The sequence below is a fragment of the Pollicipes pollicipes genome, unplaced genomic scaffold, assembly GCF_011947565.3.
Source record: "Pollicipes pollicipes isolate AB1234 unplaced genomic scaffold, Ppol_2.1 Scaffold_1600;HRSCAF=1878_pilon_pilon_pilon, whole genome shotgun sequence".
Classification (NCBI taxonomy): domain Eukaryota; kingdom Metazoa; phylum Arthropoda; class Thecostraca; order Pollicipedomorpha; family Pollicipedidae; genus Pollicipes; species Pollicipes pollicipes.
In genome coordinates this window covers 27,429,397-27,452,186 of record NW_023595962.1, presented here as the reverse complement: position 1 = coordinate 27,452,186, position 22,790 = coordinate 27,429,397, and the positions used below count along the sequence as shown (strand labels likewise).

Here is a 22,790-nt window from a genome sequence, read left to right as displayed (position 1 = left end):
ATCATCGAGTTGGCCGACCAACTAAAAATCATCGGATGTTTTTGTCGCCGGGTCGGAATGAAACCTAGGAAAGATACCAGGGTGCAGTAGAATACGGCAAATAATCTTTACAGAGATGTTTGCTTGTGTTGCGTGACGAAATTTATTACCACGGAGGCATTATATCTATGCATGGAAACCTCATGTTATTTTGCATAGAGTGTTGTATTTTATCGTCTTCACCATCACCAAACTTTGCCGCCAGAAGCCATTTTTGGCACCAAGCTTCGCATGAATATATGCACTTTTTGTCGCCTGTCTTCTCCAAGTCGGCAGGTTTTATCACCCCTGGACCTAGCTCTGTAAAATGGCCGTAAAATGGCCGCTAATAGCCGTCTGTAGTACCGTTAAATGACAACATGGAGGCAGCAGTGCGAAAACCACCTTGAAACCATTGTGACATTGATGTCTATTACAGGCCTTCTCAACTGGGGAAATTTTCCCCAGCAAGAAAACTCGAAGGTTTCAGAGAAGTCATTACGGCGTCGCCAACTCACGTAGGGGTCAAAAAAGATATGTGGTTAAGCAGCACCAAGGGTGGGTGCTGCGTGGAAGGCAGTGTTATCACATACATCGCTATGTGCTCAGGGGCGGATCCAGGATTTCGTCAGGTGGGTGGAGGGGGGGCACGCAACATTGTTGGGCCCCGTAGAGTTTGGGGCCGGCTATATATATATATATATATATATATATATATATATATATATATATATATATAGGTATATATATATATAGGTATACATATATACGGGGTATATATATATATATATATATATATATATATATATATAGCCCTATATAGCTAGACGTGCTATGTATGCATATACATGAAGCTCATTCATGTTCTACAGATCACGTTAAATCCTGTAAGTTGAGGCTATGTATTATGGAACAACAGGCAAAGTGAAGTACGGAAACCCATCTTACTGCGTGCAGCTCTAAAGCTAGGCGTGCTACGTATGCATATGTATAGAGGTCCATCATGATCTACAAATCAATGGGTGGATAGTGCCTGACAGATTATCAGATGGCCCCTGCAGGAGTGTAGGGGCCTAAATTCATACACCAAGACCCAATATGCAGGGCCTCTGAACGCTAGGTCCCCAACATGGCCGGGCAGGCGAACACATGGGCTCCCGACAAGTGTGTAGGGTCCTCCATTCAGATAGCAAGTACGCAGGACATTATGTGGAGGGCCCCGAATAATCGAGGGTGCCCGAGTAAGTTAACAGATTGGACTCTGACAAAACGGACAGCGTTTGGGACGATGGCCTCCCTCGATGCCGCAATGGCACGGCGTAACAGCTGATCGATTTCGTGGCTGCTTGAGCGACCGATCACTAGCGGCCGTGGTGTAAAAATACGCGACTCTCCCAGTGTCGCACGCGCGGTGCGGCGGTCAAATGTCAGTCATAGGGCCCTTTGTATCGATTGGGGGCCCTCTGAGTTGACGAGAGTCTCTTTGTCGGGCAGCACCACCAGCGTCGGATGGCCGACTCCGTGTCTGTCTGGGCCTGACGACACATCTCCCAAGCAGGGACAAGGCCGCCGCCAGCGACCTACATTGGTCGGGGCTCCTGAGCAAGTAAGGGCCCCTGTGTCAGCCAGGGGAGCACAGTGCCTAGCGGGGTATTCTGTGTTTGCAAGGGGTCCCAAGTCAGCCAGGGGAACATTTCGGGCACGGGGGCAGGAACGTCACCCCGAATGCTAGGGGGCTTGTTGTGTGAGTCGGGCCCTGTGACAACAACAGAAGATACGAGAACTTATGACCAGAGCCTCAGTGGGACGGTAAAAGGGCGCTGTGTCAGCAAGGAGACCCAGTACCGAACAGGAGCTCTCACGCACATTTCAGCCGAAGGCTGGTTAAGCAAACTGGAGCCTTTGTGCTAATGATAGGGCCCCATGCAGCGAAACGGGATCTTTTTGCTTGAGTTAGGGCTCGTACGTCGATGCGGGGTCAAGTGGTTGGGTCAGAGGGCCTCCCGCGTCAGGGAGGGGACCAACATATGATGTACCCCTCTGAGGTCCGCCGGATCGACCAGGCATCGCCGCCTCCGTGTCGCTAGAATGACGGCCGGTAGGCACCTCGCGCGGGAACGGAGAGGCCCTTGAGACCCTAGCCGGAAACGATGATGTGCCCCCTAGGGCTCTATCCATCGAACATCTCGTCTGGAAAAGGTAACGAGTCTAAACAATGTTCAGTAGCGTGAATTAAAATGAGGTTAAAAAATGACAAAGGACAGCTAAACTATCTGATCATACTGAGCGCAGCCCTATAAAGCTAGGCGTGCCCCGTATGCATACACATGGAGCCTACTTACTTTCTACGGATAATGTTAAATTCTGTGATTTTGAGCCTGAGTGTTTCTAAAAAAACAGGCAAAATGAAATCAAGTTGGCTGCTAAACACCATCAAAACCAAGCACGGACTTGATAAGCTTATTTACGGCTGGCCGGTTAGGCGATGTTAACAGCTGATGGCTGATGACTAACGCATCATTTTTCCTTACATACAAACGAGTACAAAATATCCCAGCATTCAAAATGTGCTAAAAACGTCATGCGCGATAGTAATAAGTTACGTACTCAATAGCCTAGGGAAATGACACATACAGCGTCGGTGGCACGCAAAATTACTTTCGACAATTGTGCGCAAAATTTCGTCGGCGCATACCCGACTGCTGCTATCAGGCCAAGGTACCAAGGCCAAAAGAGACGAAACTTGGGCGATCATGGGTGCCACAAGAGGACAACAAACAGGCTCTCGTCAGTAAGTATAGGATCCTAAAAGCAAGCAAAATAACTCAAGACCAACGTCATGGTCCCCTAAACAACTGGTGGTGTTCCGGCAGGCGGATATATAAGGCCCGGCCAAAGCACAGAACCCTCTGAGCAAAGGGGAATCACCCAGAACTATGAATTAATACCCCTGTGCGGTCAAGAGTGCACGGCCAGGTTAACTGCAAGAGACTTGACAGGAGTGAAAAGTCCTCCGAAATGATATCAAAGGGAAAGAGCCTCCGATCAGGATGGAGGGCCCATGAGCATCGAGTGTCTCCGTACCTTATCATGTATGAGTTCCAGCAAGAGTACGAGGCCCTCCGAACAAGTGGAAAAACCCGATACTAATATGAAGGGCCCCTGGGCAACTGCGTGTACTCCAACGTACGGGGCCTCGGAAAAAGCGTACAGAGCCTGTCGGGCGAACGGGAAAATCTCTAGAGGAAAACCTGCATCGATCAAGAGTGCTCACACACGGAAGCAGATAGCGTACCAAAAGCAGCGTTAGGCCCTGCGAGCAAACGCAAAGATATCAAGGGTAACGTGGAAGCTTCTTAGCGATCAGATTGACCGGGCAAGTAGACATATAGGGTCCGGGCAACAGCGTAATGCCTCTGAACAGCGTAATGAGTCTCAAAATTCCCCCCAGCAACACCGTCTCAGTCAGCAAAAAATTAACGCTGCTTATAAACTCTTTACTTTTGCCAGCAACTGTTCTTGGTCGTCTGTAGATCCAAAGAAGTTCTTTTTAGAAGGCTGCGTTCGTTCGGCCGGTTATGGGCTCCTTTGGAACCTATGGGTCCCCTCGGCATGGACCCCTGCCTTCCCCCCCCCCCCCCTCTGTATCCGTCACCAGCCCGAGCAGCTTAATAGATGGGATCTGCCAAGAACATAGGGCCATCAATTGAAATAAGGAGTACCTAAGACGCAACAAGGAGAACCCTGGAATAATCCAGTGCGCCCGAACGGGTAACAGATGGCGCCACTGACAAGATAGCAGGGCCAGTGCTCCAGCAGGTTCACATACATATAGGCGAAGTCAAGTCAAGGTACCCGTCGAGACCGAAGGGTCCTCCATCAAAATAGGAATTACCTTAAGGCAGAGGGCCCCCGAAAGATGGAGTGTACCCGAGAAGATTATCAGATTACCCCCGCAAGACTGTAGGGACCTAAATTCAAATACCAAGACCCGATATACAGGGCCCCCGAACATTTCAGTGTGGCCCAGGTGGTAAACAGATGGCCCCAGACAAGAGCGTAGGCCGTTCATTCAAATCAAAACTACCCAAGACACAATGTGCAGGGCCCCCGAATAATCGAGTGCGCCCGAGCAGGTTAACAGATGGGGCCGCCGACAAGGGCGTGGGGCCTTCCGTTCAAATATGATATGCCCATCACATGACGCAGAGGGTCCCCGAATGACCAAGTGCGCCAGAGTAAGCTAACAGATAGGCCCCTATCAAGAGCGTGGGGCTCCCCATTCAAATAGAAAGTACCCAAGGCCCAACGCAGAGGCCGCCCAACAATCGAATGTTTCCAAGCAGCTTATCAGAAGCGGCCACAACAAGAGCGTAAGGCCCTCTGTTCAAATAAGAATTACCTTTAACTCATTGTGGAGGGCTCCCGAAAGATGAAGCATACCAAGCAGATTATTACATGGCCGCCGACGGGAGCATAGGGCTCTGAATCGAAGCACCAATAGCCAATGCACAGACCCCCCGAATAATTCAGTGCGGCCGAAAAAAACGAACAGAGGGGTCCCATTCAAGTATGACGTACCTAAGACCCAATGTAGAGGGCCCCCCGAACGATCGAATGTGCCCGAGCAGCTTATCAGAAAAGGCCCCGACAAGAGCGTGTCGGTAGATTAACCGAGACCAACGTGAGGGAACCCTGAGCAACCAAGAATACCCCGGCAGGTTAAAGGTGTGAGGCCCTGGCTATAGCCCACAGAGCCTTTCTTGCGAGAGGAAAGAATCCGTGGAAGACCTTTGACTGATAAGAGCGCTCCGACACGCTAGCAGGAAGTGCCCAGCAAGAGCGCAGGGCCCTCCGAGCAAACACAGAGAAATCAAGAACAACATGGAAGGCTCCTGCACGATCAGAATGGCCCTGCAAGTAGGCATATAGGCCTCCGGAAACAGCACTGAAAGCTTCTTCGTGATCGGAATGACCCTGCAAGTAGGCATATAGGCCCCCGGAAACAGCATGGAGCCGCCAGGGCAGCGTGATAAGGCTTAAAATTCCCAGCAAACAACTCTTCCAATATTGAGGATATTTATCTTCTTCTTGTGGGCCGTTCGCTTTCGCTTGCAACTGTTCCTGCTCGCCTGGAAATCCAAAGATGTCCAATTTTGTTGCGTTTTGTATTTAAAAACTGTACCTGTTCATTCAACTAGGGGCCCCTCGGAGCCTATGGCCCCTTCGAGGCTCAAGGGGACCGTGGCCCCGTGGTCATCCCTTCTGAATCCGCCCCTGATAAAGTGTTCAAAAGTATCCCTGTCTGAGACGTGCGATCATTTTCGGCCGCCCGTTGGCCCCCGCTCAGCGTTAGCCAAGGGCCCAGCACCGCGTGGCCTATGGAGTCTGCAACGTCGGGCGTCGCGTTTTTTCTTGAAGAATTGCAAGTCGCGTGTCCAAGAATATGTGACGTAATTTTTGTCACAAATCGAATCTAAACAAAGTTAGAGTGTGTCGAAATAATGTGGGTTAATCATGTTACTACGGATGTTTGACCACATTGGAGACGTTCAGTGTCCAAGGGTCTTCAATATCTCTGTAGTACCCAGAACAAATTCTGCTAGCACCTCTGAGATCAATCGATTTAGAAATAATTCACTGAGCCATTGTAGAATAAATATCACCAATGGTGTTTTTCTGTGCAGTCACCCGCTTCATTTAGTTTATTCGCTTCAAACTACGACTCAAATTACATTTTCAGGTAGTATTTGGGTTCTGTTCCAGTTGAAGAATATTGACGTGGAGAAAATCAACGAAAATCGTGTGCTCCTCGACACTAAATCCGCCATATGCAAAGTTATACTTTCTTCATTTTTTTTTGGGGGGGGGCCTGACCACTTGGAGACCCTTTGTCAACCCTGCCCGCCCTTACCAAGACCGTGGCGCGTCCATAGGAGAGGTGGGGCCAGAACCGGATGAGCCCGGCTCGTTACGGCGTTCCGAGTCGACCTGCACGCCACCTCGAGGCCGTAGTATCACCGTCTTGCTGTAGCGACCGTGACGTACTGCTCCGCGTGTCCCACGCCAGTTAGGACGGCGTCCGTCCTGTGCAGCGAGGCGCCGCGGTGGTCGTACCGCCCCCCCCCTCGGGTCTGTTGCCACCCTCGCCGGGTCAGTTGCCACCATCGCCAGGATCGTGACCACCCCCGCTGGGTCAGTTATCATCCTCACCGGGTCCGTTACCACACTTCGTGGTCCTTTCGTATTCCCGCCGGGGCAGTTACCACACTCCCTGGTCCGTACCATCCCCGCCGGGTCCGTTACCATCCCCGTTGGGTCCGTTACCACCCCGCCGGGTCAGTTACCACCCTGACAGGTCCGTTACCACACTCCCCGGTCCGTTACCGGCCTCGGCGCGTCCGTTACCACACTCCTCGATCTGTCACCGGCCTCGGCGCGTCCGTTACCACACTCCCTGGTCTCTTGCCAACCTCGCTGGGTCCGTCGCCACCACACTCACTGGTCTGCTACCAACCTCGTCGGGCGCGTTACCGCCCTCGCCAGGTCCATTACCGCCCTCGTTGGGTCAGTAACCACACTCCCTGGTACGTTGCTACACTCACTGATCCTCTACCTCCCTCGCCGGGTCCCTGTTTTTTATATTTTTACTTCAATCGAAGTGTTTGCGTTTGTTGTATACTTTGTGTACACTCCATACTAAGATCGATGGATTGATTGAGTTCATGCTGACCTTTGGATGACCCAATCGCTCTACCTAATGTTGTACAGTGATATGGGATCCCGCGCCTCCTCTCCACTTTTTTTGTGACAGCGCTTGAAAGTAGTCTTTCTTCTTCCCTGTTGTCCTTGGCGGCCCTTTACGGCAGACAGGGGCCTCTTTGAGTTCGCGGTCTTCAGAATCATCGTATTTTCTGATGCACGATTTCCTTGAGCCAGTTTTACATGCAACATAGGTGTGAGGCTGACATGCTTTTTTAGAATGTTGTTATCCAGACCACGCGCGGCAGTCGTGAGTGTAATGTTTATGTACGATCCGATAGACTCAGATCAGGAACGGAGTCAGAGTGGTCACTGAAGGGGAGCGGCGCCCTCCCTCAGACCGGACTGTAAAGACGCTCCCACGTGCCAACATCTTTGACAGCGACCGCTTCTTCGCCCGGGCTCCGCAACTAGCTTAGACACGCTCTCACCACCCCACGGACGCATATCTCTCAAGTCATATTACAGCACCACACATTCCGTGACTACCGCACATAGCCACGGCTCGGCTGGGACGATCCGACTCCCCGAGCGACTGCTGGGCCGGTGCAGTCTGGCATCAAAACATTCCTCCAGAACTGGCGGAAGGTCAGCTGTGTGGCGGTCTGCGGGGCTGATGGCAGCCCCTGCGCCCGCAGCCGCGCCGGCCGCCACCTTATTGCCTCCGAAGCAGGCGAGAAGACGGAAGATATCAAACCGCACCATATACGCAGCGGGTGCGAGGAGGACAAGCAGATGGCGTCGTGTAGGTTTCCCTCTGCATCCGTACGCTAACCCTCCTGCCACCCACAGCACCGCACCCAAACCCGCCCGCTACCCACAGCGCCGTGCTCAAATCAGCCCATTACACGTAACGCGATACCCTTATCCGCTCATTCACCGCAGTACCGTAAACTAAGCAGCCCATTTGTAACGCCGTACCCTAAACCACCCATTACCCGTAGCACCGTGCCCTGACCCAACATCACCCGTAGCACCGTACCCTGACCCAACATCACCCGTTGCACTGTACCCTTACCTAACGTCAGCCGTAGCACAGATCACAAACACACCGCTACCTATGGCATCATCAACCTTTATCATCTTTATCACTATGACATTGGTTTCAAAGGGAGGTTGTTTCTCAGCATAAACAGAACAAATGGAAGCGACCAAATATTTGTTATCTAACTTTTGACATGAGGAACGCTATTCAAAGCGACTCAAGTCCGGGGAGAAATAAGGCTTGAATTTTAGGTTCGGTCGAAATTATTTGCTCAGCCTTCTAACTGATGTCAACTTTATCTGTTCGGCCTTCAAAGTGACTGTGGAAAGTGACACCTCTCTCAACAGCCGTGGTGCAACTGTCTATGGCACAGTCACTTAATGACCATATTATGAATATTCTGGTCTCCGTAGAAGCCATGGTAGGTATTATGTCGTGCGTGAACCATCCGATCAGCCCCAGGGCGTGCGTCTGGTTTGGCTATAAAGGTGAGCGGGCCAGCCAGCTGTCTGAAGCAGGTAAGGGTCTGCTGATCAGAGAGGCGTCCCTGTCCCCGTCCGCCTGTCCGCCGTCCCTGTGACAGGCGGGCCCACAGTCGGTCTTTGGTCACCCGGGGAGGCCAAACCCGGCGTCAGCAGCAGAGGGCGAATCAAAAGTTCTTGGATGTCGGTGCGTTGTACTACCGACTGTGATCGCCCTTTTTGTTACCATGTGTCGGTGCCAGATGCGCGCCGGCCAAATGCGGTCAAACACTTAAATGGCAAAATTACCCACGCAATGAATGGATCCCAAATGCTGAAGCATTTTTTGGGGCAACAAGCCAGAGACCTGAGTCAACTAAGCTAATCTAGGTCAGACACCTGAGTCCACCAGGCTAGCTTAAGTCAGAGACCTGAGCCAGCTTGTTGACTGACCATATCTCGAAGAAATCGGGACTCAAATGACTCGGTGTTAAAACCGGAACCATTCAAAAGCTTGCTGAGTCAATTGGAGGTCGACTCCACTAAAAACGTGCTGAAATCAGTCAGATTTTAGTCAACTATCACACTCAGAGTGAGAGTGGAGATCGAATTCTTTTGTAAATGTGGGCAAATCAGTAAGGTTGCTACAGCATTGGAGGTAGGATGTGACCTTCGTTACACATCAATGCCAACGGCCATTCGCAATATTGATATGCTTGGCACCAGACATGGAAGTGCGGTGCTACGTGTACTTACATGTATGTGCATGGATGCCATGTAATCGTCAAAAGCACGACAGATATGAAATCCACAGAGATAGTGCTGTGGGACCCCTTGCAAGTTCACAAAATTTGGCCCGTTGGTCCCCAAAAAACGAAAGGCCCGTTGGCTTCGAGTACAAATCACTTGAGGTCTCGAACTGTCACAAGGCACGCCGCATCAGACCCAGAGCAGCAGCCACCTGTGCCGACCGAACCTGCCATCTAGCGACGTGTCCAACAACCAACCAATGAGGGCCAGACCGTGTCCACAATGCCGCCATCTGGCGGGGACGACCGGGTGCGTCAGGTGGGGCCGGAGTCCTCCCTCGCTGCAGCTGGAGAGGCCGCCCGGGCCCGGACATCTGCTCGAGGGAAAGAGGGCGGGGGCGGGGGGGGGGGGGGGGGCACCGGGAATGCAGGTATATATGCGTTCACAGCATTCCCTGCCTGCCGATCACCCGCCCACTGTCCACCTTGGAGGGAAACACGCCCGATCATCCGCCCACTGTCCACCTTGGCGGGAAACACGTCTGATCATCCGCCCACTGCCCACCTTGGCGGGAAACACGTCCGATCATTCACTTATTGTCCACCTTGGCGGGAAACACGCCTGATCGTCCGCTTATTGTCCACCTTGGCGGGAAACACGCCTGATCGTCCGCTTATTGTCCACCTTGGCGGGAAACACGCCCGGTCGTCTGCTTACCGTCCCCAACAAGTTACCTGTACGGAGTAAATCTCAGTGGCAGATGGCATAAATCTGACTCTCAGATGCATGCGGCCCTGCCCAACACTCAGCCAGTCCCCTTTCCATAGCTTTCAGATGATCATTGTTGACCGAAAGGACTGTAGCCACGACTGAGCGAGCCCTGAATCAGACAGGCGTAGGCGCTGCACTCCAGGGGAAGTGCGCTGAGGACCTTATCAACGCTCTAAAGACGTCACTCTGTTGCCGAGAGTTCATGACTGAGCAGTCCGTGTAACGCATGCGCTTCGTGTAATAGCAGGGACTGGGGACTACGACACCAATAAGAGTGTTCGCAGATAAAGCCAAGTTCATGACAGATAAAGCCAAGTTCTCACTGGGTGCGTGCATGGCTGCCGATTCTACAGCCAAAGCCAGACAGCAACACAAGGCAATGTGACAAAGATGCCCCCCCCCCCCCCCTTACCCCGGCGGCGCCCTGGACGTGTGCTCCTGAATTCGGAGGCCGCAGTGCGTACTGTTTCGGGCGACCGTGCGTGATTGACACCGTGCTGAGGGCTGTGTCAGCCCCGGAGGTCCGCTGTGCTGAGCCGGTCCTGTCGTGGTCACCTCCCAGCAGGCGTCACACAGACCCGCCCCGTTGCGCTGAGGTGTGATGCCTGTTGGCCAGCAGATGGCGCAGTTACTGTCTGTCGTACTGGCCAAGCGTCGGCAGGCAGGTCGTGGTCAGAGAATGTGTTTCTGTTTCTTGGATGCAGTGAGCTTGCTACTCAGATCATCTCTGTGTAGTGTGTTGATTTTGAGTATATAACGGTGAAGCGTGCCATTACTGACGTCACACAAGGCTGGTGTCTTATTTTTCCCCCTGAAGGATCCGGTCGTGCGTTCTCCGTATTCGTTATAATTCTTAGCAAAGCGTGCAGGTACTTCCCGAGCAATGCGTACGCATTTTAAGTACGCCCCTGTTTGTTTTGCATTGATATCGAGTCGAAAATCGTGTCGTCTGTAACGTCTGTAACGGCTTCTTTGGTCTCAGCCCTTCGAATAAATACGATTGCTTCCGTTGCAATATGAGGTGGGCGAGCTTCGTACGTTCGTGCTGTGCGAGGTCTTCCACTATAATCTGCCACAATCGTCGGAGCTACGCCGTTTCCAGCGAAATCAGTATTGATGGCAATGCTCGAAACTTGCCGAGGAGTTTCGTTCCTGTCGTTTGTGTACAAACCGCTCGGACTAAAATCAAAAAAAGGAGAAATACGATAAGTGTAAATAATTTTTTCTCGAAAATGCTTGGATCGATCTTGTGACTAAATACAATAACCACATTCAAAAATTATGGAGGAAAAGCAAACTTTTCTAAAAAACATGGCATATTTCTGACCGACAAAACTCGCCGTTGTATAAGACGCTTACATTGAAATGCCGAATGGTTTAAGCGTTCCCGCCTGGAAATACACCACAGGTGGAATGCAAACATCATAAAACTACTGCCTCCCACACTGCGGGTGGATTTCGGACTATGCGCTGGCACGAAGTCGCCAGCGGGTCTGATCGGTAAAATATATCTGTAAAACCATGGCCGGCGCTTGAAAATGGACATAGCCGGGCCATGCGACCGGATATCTGTCGACATGTCCATACATACACACACATATCCATCTATCATCTATCATGCTGTCCTGGCAGATCGCGCCGGCTACCAGAATCGAGCAGTCGCTCGTAGTAGTACACGGCTCGCCCAACTGGCGGATACCGGTGCGCACGTGCCAGCGCCAGACATCGGTGCTCTCCTCCATCCTCTCCGGCGTCGGCAGCAGGTGGGTCAGTCGGCAGGCGGCCGAGGTGTCGCTGGAGCCGTACCCTCGGCAGTTGGGATCTCCGAGGCAGAGGTAGCGGCAGTGGCACTCGCTGACGCCGCCCGGCTCGGACCCGTCCCCCGGCGGCATCTCGGCGTTGCTCTGCGGCAGCGGCTCGAACGCTGTTACGCCGCCCGGCTCTCTTGCCTGTTACCGCCCTCGCTGGGTCAGTAACCACACTCCCTGGTACGTCGCCACACTCACTGATCCTTTACCTCCCTCGCCGGGTCTCCGTTTTTTATATTTTTACTTCAATCGAAGTGTTTGCGTTTGTTGTATACTTTGTCTACACTCCATACTAAGAGTTATGGATTGATTGAGTTCATACTGACCTTTGGATGACCCAATCGCTCTACCTAATGTTGTACAGTGATATGGGATCCCGCGCCTCCTCTCCACTTCTTTGTGACAGCGCTTGAAAGTAGTCTTTCTTCTTCCCTGTTGTCCTTGGCGGCCCTTTACGGCAGACAGGGGCCTCTTTGAGTTCGCGGTCTTCAGAATCATCGTATTTTCTGATGCACGATTTCCTTGAGCCAGTTTTACATGCAACATAGGTGTGAGGCTGACATGCTTTTTTAGAATGTTGTTATCCAGACCACGTGCGGCAGTCGTGAGTGTAATGTTTATGTACGATCCGATAGACTCAGGTCAGGAACGGAGTCAGAGGGGTCACTGAAGGCGAGCGGCCCCTCCCCTCAGACCGGACTGTAAAGACGCTCCCACGTGCCAACATCTTTGACAGCGACCGCTTCTTCGCCCGGGCTCCGCAACTAACTTAGACACGCTCTCACCCCCCTCGGACGCATATCTCTCAAGTCATATTACAGCACCACACATTCCGTGACTACTGCACATAGCCACGGCTCGGCTGGGACGATCCGACTCCCCGAGCGACTGCTGGACCGGTGCAGTCTGGCATCAAAACATTCCTCCAGAACTGGCGGAAGGTCAGCTGTGTGGCGGTCTGCGGGGCTGATGGCAGCCCCTGCGCCCGCAGCCGCGTCGGCCGCCACCTTATTGTCTCCGAAGCAGGCGAGAAAACGGAAGATATCAAACCGCACCATATGCGCAGCGGGTGCGAGGAGGACAAGCAGATGGCGTCGTGTAGGCTTCCCTCTGTATCCGTACGCTAACCCTCCTGCCACCCACAGCACCGCACCCAAACCCACCCGCTACCCACAGCGCCGTGCTCAAATCAGCCCATTACACGTAACGCGATACCCTTATCCGCTCATTCACCGCAGTACCGAAAACTAAGCAGCCCATTTGTAATGTCGTATTCTAAACCACCCAATACCCGTAGCACCGTACCCTGACCCAACACCACCCGTAGCATTGTACCCTTACCTAACATCACCCGTAGCACCGTACCCTGACCAAACATCACTTGTAGCACCGTACCCTTACCTAACATCACCCGTAGCACCGTACCCTGACCCAACATTACCCGTAGCACCGTACCCTGACCCAACATCACCGGTAGCACCGTACCATTACCCAGAAACATCCGTGGCACTGAACCCTGACCCAACATTACTTGTAGCACCTTACCCTTGCCCAACATCACCCGTAGCACCGTACCCTGACCCAAAATCACCCGTAGCACCGTACTGTGACCCAATATCACCCGTAGCACCGTACCCTGACCCAACATCACCGGTGGCACCGTACCCTGACCCAACATCACCGGTAGCACCGTACCCTTACCCAAAAACATCCGTAGCACTGAACCCTGGCCCAGTATGACTTGTAGCACCGTACCATTACCCAACATCACCTGTAGCACCGTACCCTGACCCAACATTACCCGTAGCACCGTACCCTGACTCACCATCACCCGGAGCACCGTCCTGTGACCCAACATCACCCGTAGCACCGCACCCTGACCCAACATCACCAGTAGCACCGTATCCTAAGCCGCCTGTTGCCCGTGGAATATGAATACCCGCTCAGCACACGCAATTTCATTTCGTTCGATCTCTATAATAAATCATGATGAACAGTGCTTATGTTATGTCTGACACATCGATGAAAAGCATTTTCAGCAGTATTTGTTTCTTCAGCATCCACTCACAGGCTTGGGGGGGCCCTTTGTATGCTCTCCGGGGGGGGGGGGGCTGACCCCCCCCCCCCCATTGTTTAGTCGCGCTCCCTCAATGCTCTTTTGAGCCTTCCTTCGATGCCTCTCAGTAAAAAGGGTACACTGGGCCACTGCGATGTCGCAAGTGTTTGAGCTGTTGGTGCACTAGATCACAAACACACCGCTACCTATGGCATCATCAACCTTTATCATCTTTATCACTATGACATTGGTTTCAAAGGGAGGTTGTTTCTCAGCATAAACAGAACAAATGGAAGCGACCAAATGTTTCTTATCTAACTTTTGGCATGAGTGACCCTATTCAAAGTGACTTAAGTCCGGGGAGAAATCAGGCTTGGATAGTATTTTGGGTCGACTTTATTTGCTCAGCCTTCTAACTGATGTCAACTTTATCTGTTCAGCCTTCAAACTGACTCTGGCAAGTGACACCTCTCTCAACAGCCGTGGTGCAAGTGTCTGCAGTCACTTCCTGACCATATGAGGAATATTCTGGTCTCCGTAGAAGCCATGGTGGGTATTATGTCGTGCATGAGCCATCCGATCAGCCCCAGGGCGTGCGTCTGGTTTGGCTATAAAGGTGAGCGGGCCAGCTAGCTCTCTGAAGCAGGTATGGGACTGCTGATCAGAGAGGCGTCCCTGTTCCCGCCCAACAGCCCCCCCCGTCCCTGCGACAGGCGGGCCCACAGTCGGTCTTCGGTCACCCGGGGAAGCCAAACCCGGCGTCAGCACTGGTGCGGTGGCGCGGTTTGACGCAGCGGGCGAATCGAAAGTTCTTGGATGTCGGTGCGTCGTGTTACCGACTGTGATAGTCCGTTTTGTTAGCATGTGTCGATGCCAAATACGCGCCGGCCAAATGCGGCTCAACACGAACACGACTTAGTACGATCGCCGGTCATCCGAGAAAGGCCTTGAGCTGGTAGCCTCGAATTCTCACTACTACGCTGTCCCTCGTTGCTGTCTTGCAATGCTGGACACTACTGGATGGGAGACATTCTCCTTTTCGCTCTTTCTGTCTCCCCAAAAATGGTGCCCAATGAATATTGCTACAAACATACTTTAACTGCAAACTCTCCACGCAATTAACGGATCCAAAATGATAAATCGATGTTGTTGTCAATAACTTAAAGACCTGAGTCAGCCAGGCTAGCCTAGGTCAGATACCTGAGTCAACTATCCTGACTTAAGTCAGACACCTGAGTCCACTAAGCCAACAAAAGCCAGGGACCTGAGTCAACTAGTTGATTGACTCTCGGAGAACTCCGGACCCAGATGACTCAGCGCAGACACCGGAATCATTCAAAGGCTTACTGAGTCAATGTGGTATGGACTCGACTAAAACCGTGTTGAAACCAGTCAGAGTGTAGTCAACTATCTCACTCAGAGTCAGAGTGCAGTCGACTCTAATTCCAGTGTTAATATGGTCAAATCAGTAGTGTTGCTACAGCATTGCAGGTAGGTCGTGATCTTCGCTGCACATCAATGCCAACGGCCATTCGCAATATTGATATGCTTGGCCCCAGACATGGAGATGCGGCGCGTGGCCACCTTACATGTACGTGCATGGATGTCATGTAATCGACAAAAGCATGACAGTTATGAAATCCACAGAGATAGTGCTGTGGGACCCATGCAAGTTCACAAAATTGGGCCCGTTGGTCCCCAAAAAACAAAAGGTCCGTTGGCTTCGGGTACAAATTACTTGAAGTACCGATCTGTCACAGGGCATGCCGCATTAGGCCAAAAGCATTAGCCACCTGTGCCGACCTAACCTGCCATCTAGCGACGTGTCCAACAACCAATCAGGGCCAGACCGTCTCCACGATGCCGCCATCTGGCGGGGACGACTGGGTGCGTCAGGTGGGGCCGGAGTCCTCCCTCGCTGCAGCTGGAGAGGCCGCCCGAGCCCGGACATCTGCTCGAGGGAAAGAGGGGGGGGGGGGGCACCGGGAATGCAGGTGTATATGCGTTCCCAGCATTCCCTGCCTGCCGATCACCCGCTCACTGTCCACCTTGGAGGGAAACACGCCCGATCATCCGCCCACTGTCCACCTTGGCGGGAAACACGCCCGATCATCCGCCCACTGTCCACCTTGGCGGGGAACACGTCTGATCATCCGCCCACTGCCCACCTTGGCGGGAAACACGTCTGATCATTCACTTATTGTCCACCTTGGCGGGAAACACGCCCGATCATCCGCCCACTGTCCACCTTGGCGAGAAACACGCCCGATCATCCGCCCACTGTCCACCTTGGCGGGGAACACGTCTGATCATCCGCCCACTGCCCACCTTGGCGGGAAACACGTCTGATCATTCACTTATTGTCCACCTTGGCGGGAAACACGCCCGATATTCCGTCCATTGTCCACCTTGGCGGGAAACACGCCCGATCATGCGCCCACTGTCCACCTTGGCGGGAAGCACGCCTGATCGTCCGCTTTCTGTCCACCTTGGCGGGAAACACGCCTGATCATCCGCTTACTGTCCACCTTGGCGGGAAACACGCCTGATGGTGCGCTTACTGTCCCAAACAAGGTACCCGCACGGAGCAAGTCTCAGTAGCAGATGGCATAAATCTGACTCTCAGATGCATGCGGTCCTGTCCAACACTCAGCCAGTCCCCTTTCCATAGCTTTCAGATGATCATTGTTGACCGAAAGGACTGTAGCCACGACTGAGCGAGCCCTGAATCAGACAGGCGTGGGCGCAGCACTCCAGGGGGAGTGTGTTGAGGACCTTATCAACGCTCTGAAGACGTCACTCTGTTGCCAAGAGTTCATGACTGAGCAGTCCGTCTAACGCATGCGCTTCGTGTAATAGCAGGGACTGGGGACTACGGCACCAATCAGGGTGCTCGCAGATAAAGCCAAGTTCATGACAGATAAAGCCAAGTTCTCACTGGTTGCGTGCATGGCTGCCGATTCTACAGCCAAAGCCAGACAGCAACACAAGGCAATGTGACAAAGCTGCAATGCAATGCAATGTGAGGTGGGCGAACTTCGCCGGTTCGTGCTGCGTGAGGTCTTCCACCATAATCTGCCACAATCGCCGGAGCTGCGTCGTATCCAGCGAAATCAGTATTGATGGCAATGTTCGAAACTTGCCGAGGCGTTTCGTTCCTGTTGCTTGTGTACAAACCGCTCCGACTGAACACAAAAGAAAGGAGAAATACGATAAGTGTAACTAAAAAAATTCTCGAAAATGTTTGGATCGATCTTGTGACTAAATACAATGACCACTCCCGAATATAATGGAGGATAAGAAAACTTTTCAAAAAAAAAATCATAGCTTATTTCTGACCAACAAAACGCGCCGTTGTGTAAGATGTTTACATTGAAATGCCGAATGGTGTAAGCGTTCCCGCCTGAAAATGCACCACAGGTGGGGTGCAAACATTATAAAACTACTGCCTACCACACTGCGGGTGGATTGCGGACTACGCGCTGGCAAGAAGTCGCCAGCGGGTCTGATCGGTAAAATGCATTCGTAAAATCATGGCCGGTGCTTGAAAATGGACCTGACCGGGCCATACAACTGGATGTCGTGTCTACATATCCATATATACACACACATACCCATCTATGTACATACGTCACACCAATTACTCGAGTACTCGTCCCACAGGTTTTAGCTGAAAAACTAGGGCCGAATGGGCCGGAGACAGGCGACAGTTACCACCCGACCACGGTAATCAGGAATCCAAATACAAGTTTGAGTATGTGGTGACAACATGTCTCTGTAAGCAGGCTTGGGAAAATTTTGCCGGAGCTACAACTGCCTAAGTTTAAGAGACCGCCTGCACAGCCTTCTGCAGATTCTGACATGTCTTGATCTGATCTGATTTGATCTGATCTGATCTGATCTGATCGCGATCTGATATGTCTTGGCCGGGAGTAATTCCAAGAACAATGTTTTCTCCTACGAATGTGAAAACGTCAAATCAAGGTTCCATTGCAGTGACTACCCACGCCCAGTCCAGGTCACGCCGTTCCCCGGCGGCGCCTCACACATCTATGGCGTGACTGGAGGGGGGTCACAAGCTCGATGGCTTATGCAAACCTGATAAGATATGAGACACCGCGTTTTATTTGTCTTCATCATGACGCATCAGTAATATTATCAACTGGCATCATCTTCATGATCTAGGACTGGCAGCACGGTTTTGCCGATCGGTGGAAAATCGCAGCAAAACAGGCCTATTGTCGTTCCATTGGGAAGAACAAGGACAAAACTTCCAACACAGACAAGCAACATCTTGCGTGGTATTTTAAATGTCCGACAAGGCAAGGTCCTCTGGCTTGCATGAGGACCCAGTCCTACAGGCTGGGGCCTCTGCGACTTCCGGTCATCCCCTCTGACCCTAAAATCGGGGCCTTTATCGCCAGTTCTCAGGGGCCCTCCGAGCCCCTCGGGACCTAACAAAGGGGGAGGGCACATACTGCTTTGTCTCCCCTTGCCTGCGCGACGGACTAAGGCTGCCTAGGTTACCTTATTCCAATAATAACTATGTCCAAAATGATATTTTGCCACACATCATATTGCATGTCTGCTGGCACAAAAAACCTTAATATATTTAGGATATATGCATAACGAGATTATTGCTGATGAAAACGTGCCACCATCTGCAGCTGTTACATTTTTAGCCCGCAAGCGTAGAACGGTAAACAGGCCTTGCCGTCCCGTCCCATGTAATCCGAGGTTGACCTGAGCTGGGCGTGAAGCTGTGACACCATGGACAGGGTACGGTTTCTATTAGTTTCGTTGGCTGGGAGGCTTAAGTTCGAATTTCGTGCTGGAATGTTGCCAAAAAATGAAACTCGTGTCCGTGAAATTCACTACGCACTACTTATTCCGTCAAATCTTATTCACAAGGTGCAGCTTGTCTAAATGCAGACCCAGCCGGCCCCGGTGCCTGCTTCGGCAGCCCCCCGAGACAACACGAGGCACGTCTGAATGCCGCAGTGGCAGTGCGCTCCGCCCCAGACATCGGGAAGAGGGCGAGCTCAGCTCGTCAATATTATTGCACAAGCTCAGCTTGGTCTACCGCACACTGAAACACAAGCGATGGGGAACGCCATCGATAAGCGTCAAACTCTTCTAACCCGGAGGTGTCCGCCAAGTTAGCCTCGAAACGGGGCAAACTCGGCGAATGACCACACGGCATAACCTCTTCATCTGCGGCCCGGCATCGAGTATGCATACGTATGTGCAATAAGGTGTATAATGTTCAATGTTTGTGATGTTCAAGCGTGGGGTTGGAAGCGCCACAACGCAGCCCCCTGTCTTGAGCTTTGGTTGCGTGAGGTCACCTATATGCAGCTCCGGTCCCAAGTGACCCGCACCAAACTTGCATCTGAATAACGTGTTAAACTTTCATTGAGCATTCCAGCAAACACTGATACCCACTTCGCAAGAATTCTGACCCTTTCGATGCCAACGGCATCGTGCTAGAACGACAGCGGCCCGCAGGGAATCGCGGGTCGCATTTTCCCGCGACCCCCCGGCCTACAACCGGGGCCGGCCGGGTCGGCGCAGTGTGCTGCGGCCGGTGCGGCCCGAGGTCACGGCTCGGCGCCCGCCGCTGCAGGCAGACGACGCCGCCCGGCGTGGCCCAGGGTCACGGCTCGGCGCCCGCCACCGGAGGTAGGCGACACGCGTCCGCGGCCGGGCCAGCAGCGAGCGGCGCCGCTGCTGCTGTCAACAGCCCAGCGGGAGATGCGCCATCCGACGGCCGCAGGCGCTGATCGTGCGTACGCTCCCGTTGCACCCTGCTCATGCGCATCACTCGCGTCAGCCGTGGAGGCAAAACTCAGCAAAACATGGCGGAACATTGCCACGATTATTAATTATTTCATGCTGACAGGCCCGAGCCTGACCACAGCAGACTACAACATACCATATACCGAGGAAACCGGGGCCAATTCACGTCCTCCCTATGGCAGCCACTGCCATGGGGAAGCAGCCACATTGATTATTGTTGAAAGATTAACGAGCGAAGCGCGTGGACGGGACTTCGATCGCTCCTCCATTTCTGGGCAGACAGCGGGGACGCTGACACCATGCGCTCCGTATCGCTAGCGGCGCTCGTCCTGGCCTTGGCGAGCCCGGCTCACGGCCACTGGGCCTCGTCCCGCCGCGGTCAGAACCGCCGCCTGACGGGCGTCTCCGTCGCCGAGACGGTCCCGGGCATTTCGGCCGCCCAGTGTCAGCTGGTCTGCCTGCAGCGCGGCGACTGCCGCAGCTTCAACCACCACCGGGTGGACGCCGTCTGCGAGATCTTCACCGTCACCGTCTGCGACCACCACAGCTACTACATCACCAGCACTGACGGCTGGATCTGGTACGACGTTGTCTCCGACCCGTCCCAGGAGTCCAAAAGCCAGCTGTGGACTGACAGCATCTGCACGGACGGTGGCCGCTGCCGGGACGACATCTGCCTGCGCAGGCTGGATGAGCCGTGTCGGGAGCACAACCAGTGCCGGTACCACGTCACTGGCGGCACACAGTGCTCGTCCAGCCAGTGTGTCTGCGACTCCGCAAGCTGGAAGTACAACACCACACTCTGCGAGAAGACCAACATCGAGCTCACCACCGACGGCGAACACTGGGTGTTCAAGGAGCTGGTCAACGGGATCTGTTCCATGGAATTCGACGCGCAGGCCACTGACGATCTACGGTTTGTGCTCACCGAGTCCAACACGCATTACTCCAACCGCTACCACTTTCGCATTGGCTACAATGGCAACAGCGCCACCTACGCCGAGAGGATTCAGGAGGGTGTCAGGAGTGACACCTTCGCCTCCTACTCAGGTGATCTGCTGGACGGCAACAACTACCGCAGGTACGGCCTGCACTGGTGCAGCGGCCAGATACGCTTCTACAGGCCGGGAATCGACACCTACATCAGCTGGGATGACCCAGAGCGCTTCTCGCCCGGCTACATCGGCATCTCCACCGCGCTGCAGGGACGGTGGCGCTTTACAAAGGACATGGTGGACCTCTGGATGGGAGACTGGTCCGATGACCGCGTCTACACCATACCCAGGTGAGGCTGCTCAGAACGCTAACCCACAAACTGCTAAAAGGCGCAGTGCGAAGGGTTGTTCCAACCATGTGGTGAACCTAATGATTTCTTGTCTTTGGGGCAATACCGCGCAAGCGATTTCAGAAATTTGTGATGTAGTGCCATCGGCGAGCTTACTCGCGCGAAAAATTACAGCGTACATCGTAAATATGAATTGAAAACATAAATGGACACTCATGCTTCATCAGAGCGGGCAACCAGCTTCGAATTTCGCGAGATTTACATGCTAGGAGCAGCACTGCGCAGCATCTTCATCCAAACGACTCGGCCCAAATCAAGATCTAACGCGTCCATGCCTAGACCTGCAAAGGATCATTTGGAACCAGAGGGTTGGTGAATCTGAGCTTTGGTGCGTCTGGAATCGCTTTGATGTCTGCAGCGAGTGCTTCTGCGACCAAAGCATCGACAGACAGGGCTTCTGAACCTTGAAATAGGTCGCGCCATTTCATAACCTTACCTCCGTCGCCGTCAGGTATTCCACGTTGTTCCGCCGCGCGACGGAGCAGACCTTCTCGGTGACGTTCGACTGCCGCGCCTCCAACGACTGCAACTGGCTCGCCAGCGACACCGTCATCTGGGACCACTCGCACATGTACAGCATCGTCATCGGAGGCTGGGGCAACCAGTACAGCAGGGTGCAGCGCCACACTCCCGGCGTCGGCTGGGCGACTCTGGCCTCCAAAAAAATGTCAGGTATTGTCAGCCGGAGTGAGCTGCGCAAGTTCCGAATCCGCTTCGAGCCCGGCCGGATCCGCGTGTACAGAGCCAGTAGACCGAATGCGTTCCTGGACGCAACTGACCCGTCCCCGATCACCATCAACTTTCACGGTCCGCGCAGCTGCTGCGACAGCGCCGGCATGGACGTACGACTGGTCAGGTACGACCGCAGCTGGAGCTACGAGGCCGGCTACCGCTGGGCCGAGGACCTGCAGTAGCTGCTGCAGCGCGTGAACTCACAGCATCAGCCATCAGCTCCCATGAGCCACCGCTATGCCGGTTAAGAAATCAGCCGCAGCCAGGGTGGCGGGCAGGTGTATGAGCTCCTGTCCAGTGGAGGTCCGCACCCCTCCCCCCCCGCCACACACTTCGGGGGGAAAGTGAGCCAAATCCGGAAAGGTCTCCTGGGTGTGTACTCGATGTTGAAGCTGTGATCTCCAATATCCTCCTCAGGATCACAATGCATTCGGGAAAACTTAAGACGTACTGAACAAGAGACGTGAATAAAAAATGTATTTGAACTGGTGGGAACGCCACCTTAGCACACCACTGTTGGTGACCTGTTCATAATGTATCACGTGACATCCTGTGGGCACATACCTAATCTGTCTTAAGCGTGCCAACTCCTGTGTATTCTTGCTTGCTCTACACTCTGCCTAATCAGTGTTCGTCATAACAAACTGGTCTGTACTTCCAGCAGTTGAAATAAATTTTGAGAATGCCGCGTAAGATCAATTTCCCCCCACACATATATGGGAATGCGACTCCTGTCAGTGCCAACGAGCCATGCTGCATGGTCTCTTGTTCGCATATGCCAGGCCACGCTATTTTTCAAAAGCTTGCAAACGTCTCGTGCTATAGTCTATGCAAGATAAACGAGACCAATTTTCGTTGATAGTATCGGGTCGTTTCACTGTATCATTTGACCATGGATTTCATACTATTTTAAGCTCCCACGGAACGAAAAGGTTACGTTGACTTGAAATGGGTAGTCAGATTCTTCCTCGACAGACGATCGTTTAAGCGCATAACTAGCGTTGATATAATCCTATCAGCCATGCTCAAATATGCTGCGCAAAAGGAAAGGTGTGGCAAGTGTCCTTCGACCAAAAGGGCTGCTGATGGAGCTTTATGAAATGAGATATAAAGCCGGTCACCAACCAGCTCAGTCAGTTCTGACTTGGTCAGCTCTGACTTGTCAGCTCTGACGTGGTCAGTTCTGACGTCTGGTGATCTGACGTGGTCAGTTCTGAAGTCTGGTCGTCTGACGTGGTCAGTTCTGACGCTGATGATCTGACGTGGTCAGTTCTGACGCTGGTGATCTGACGTGGTCAGTTCT

At 53.0% G+C, this 22,790-nt stretch overlaps 1 protein-coding gene across 1 annotated transcript; it reads left to right on the top strand.

The window, feature by feature from the left end:
* Window positions 1-19,694: 19,694 nt before the first annotated feature.
* LOC119091628 (uncharacterized) lies at window positions 19,695-22,102 on the top strand. Its single transcript, XM_037214437.1, has 2 exons — window positions 19,695-20,695; window positions 21,207-22,102. The coding sequence occupies exons 1-2, from the start codon at window positions 19,710-19,712 to the stop codon at window positions 21,667-21,669; spliced, it is 1,449 nt and encodes a 482-aa protein (XP_037070332.1). The 5' UTR covers window positions 19,695-19,709; the 3' UTR covers window positions 21,670-22,102.
* The last annotated feature ends 688 nt before the right edge of the window (window positions 22,103-22,790 follow it).

Coding starts and splice junctions, on each gene's coding strand:
- LOC119091628 (XM_037214437.1), top strand. CDS start 19,710: ATGCGCTCCGTATCGCTAGCGGCGCTCGTCCTGGCCTTGGCGAGCCCG. Junction 20,696..21,206: donor CGCGTCTACACCATACCCAG/GTGAGGCTGCTC, acceptor CGTCGCCGTCAG/GTATTCCACGTTGTTCCGCC.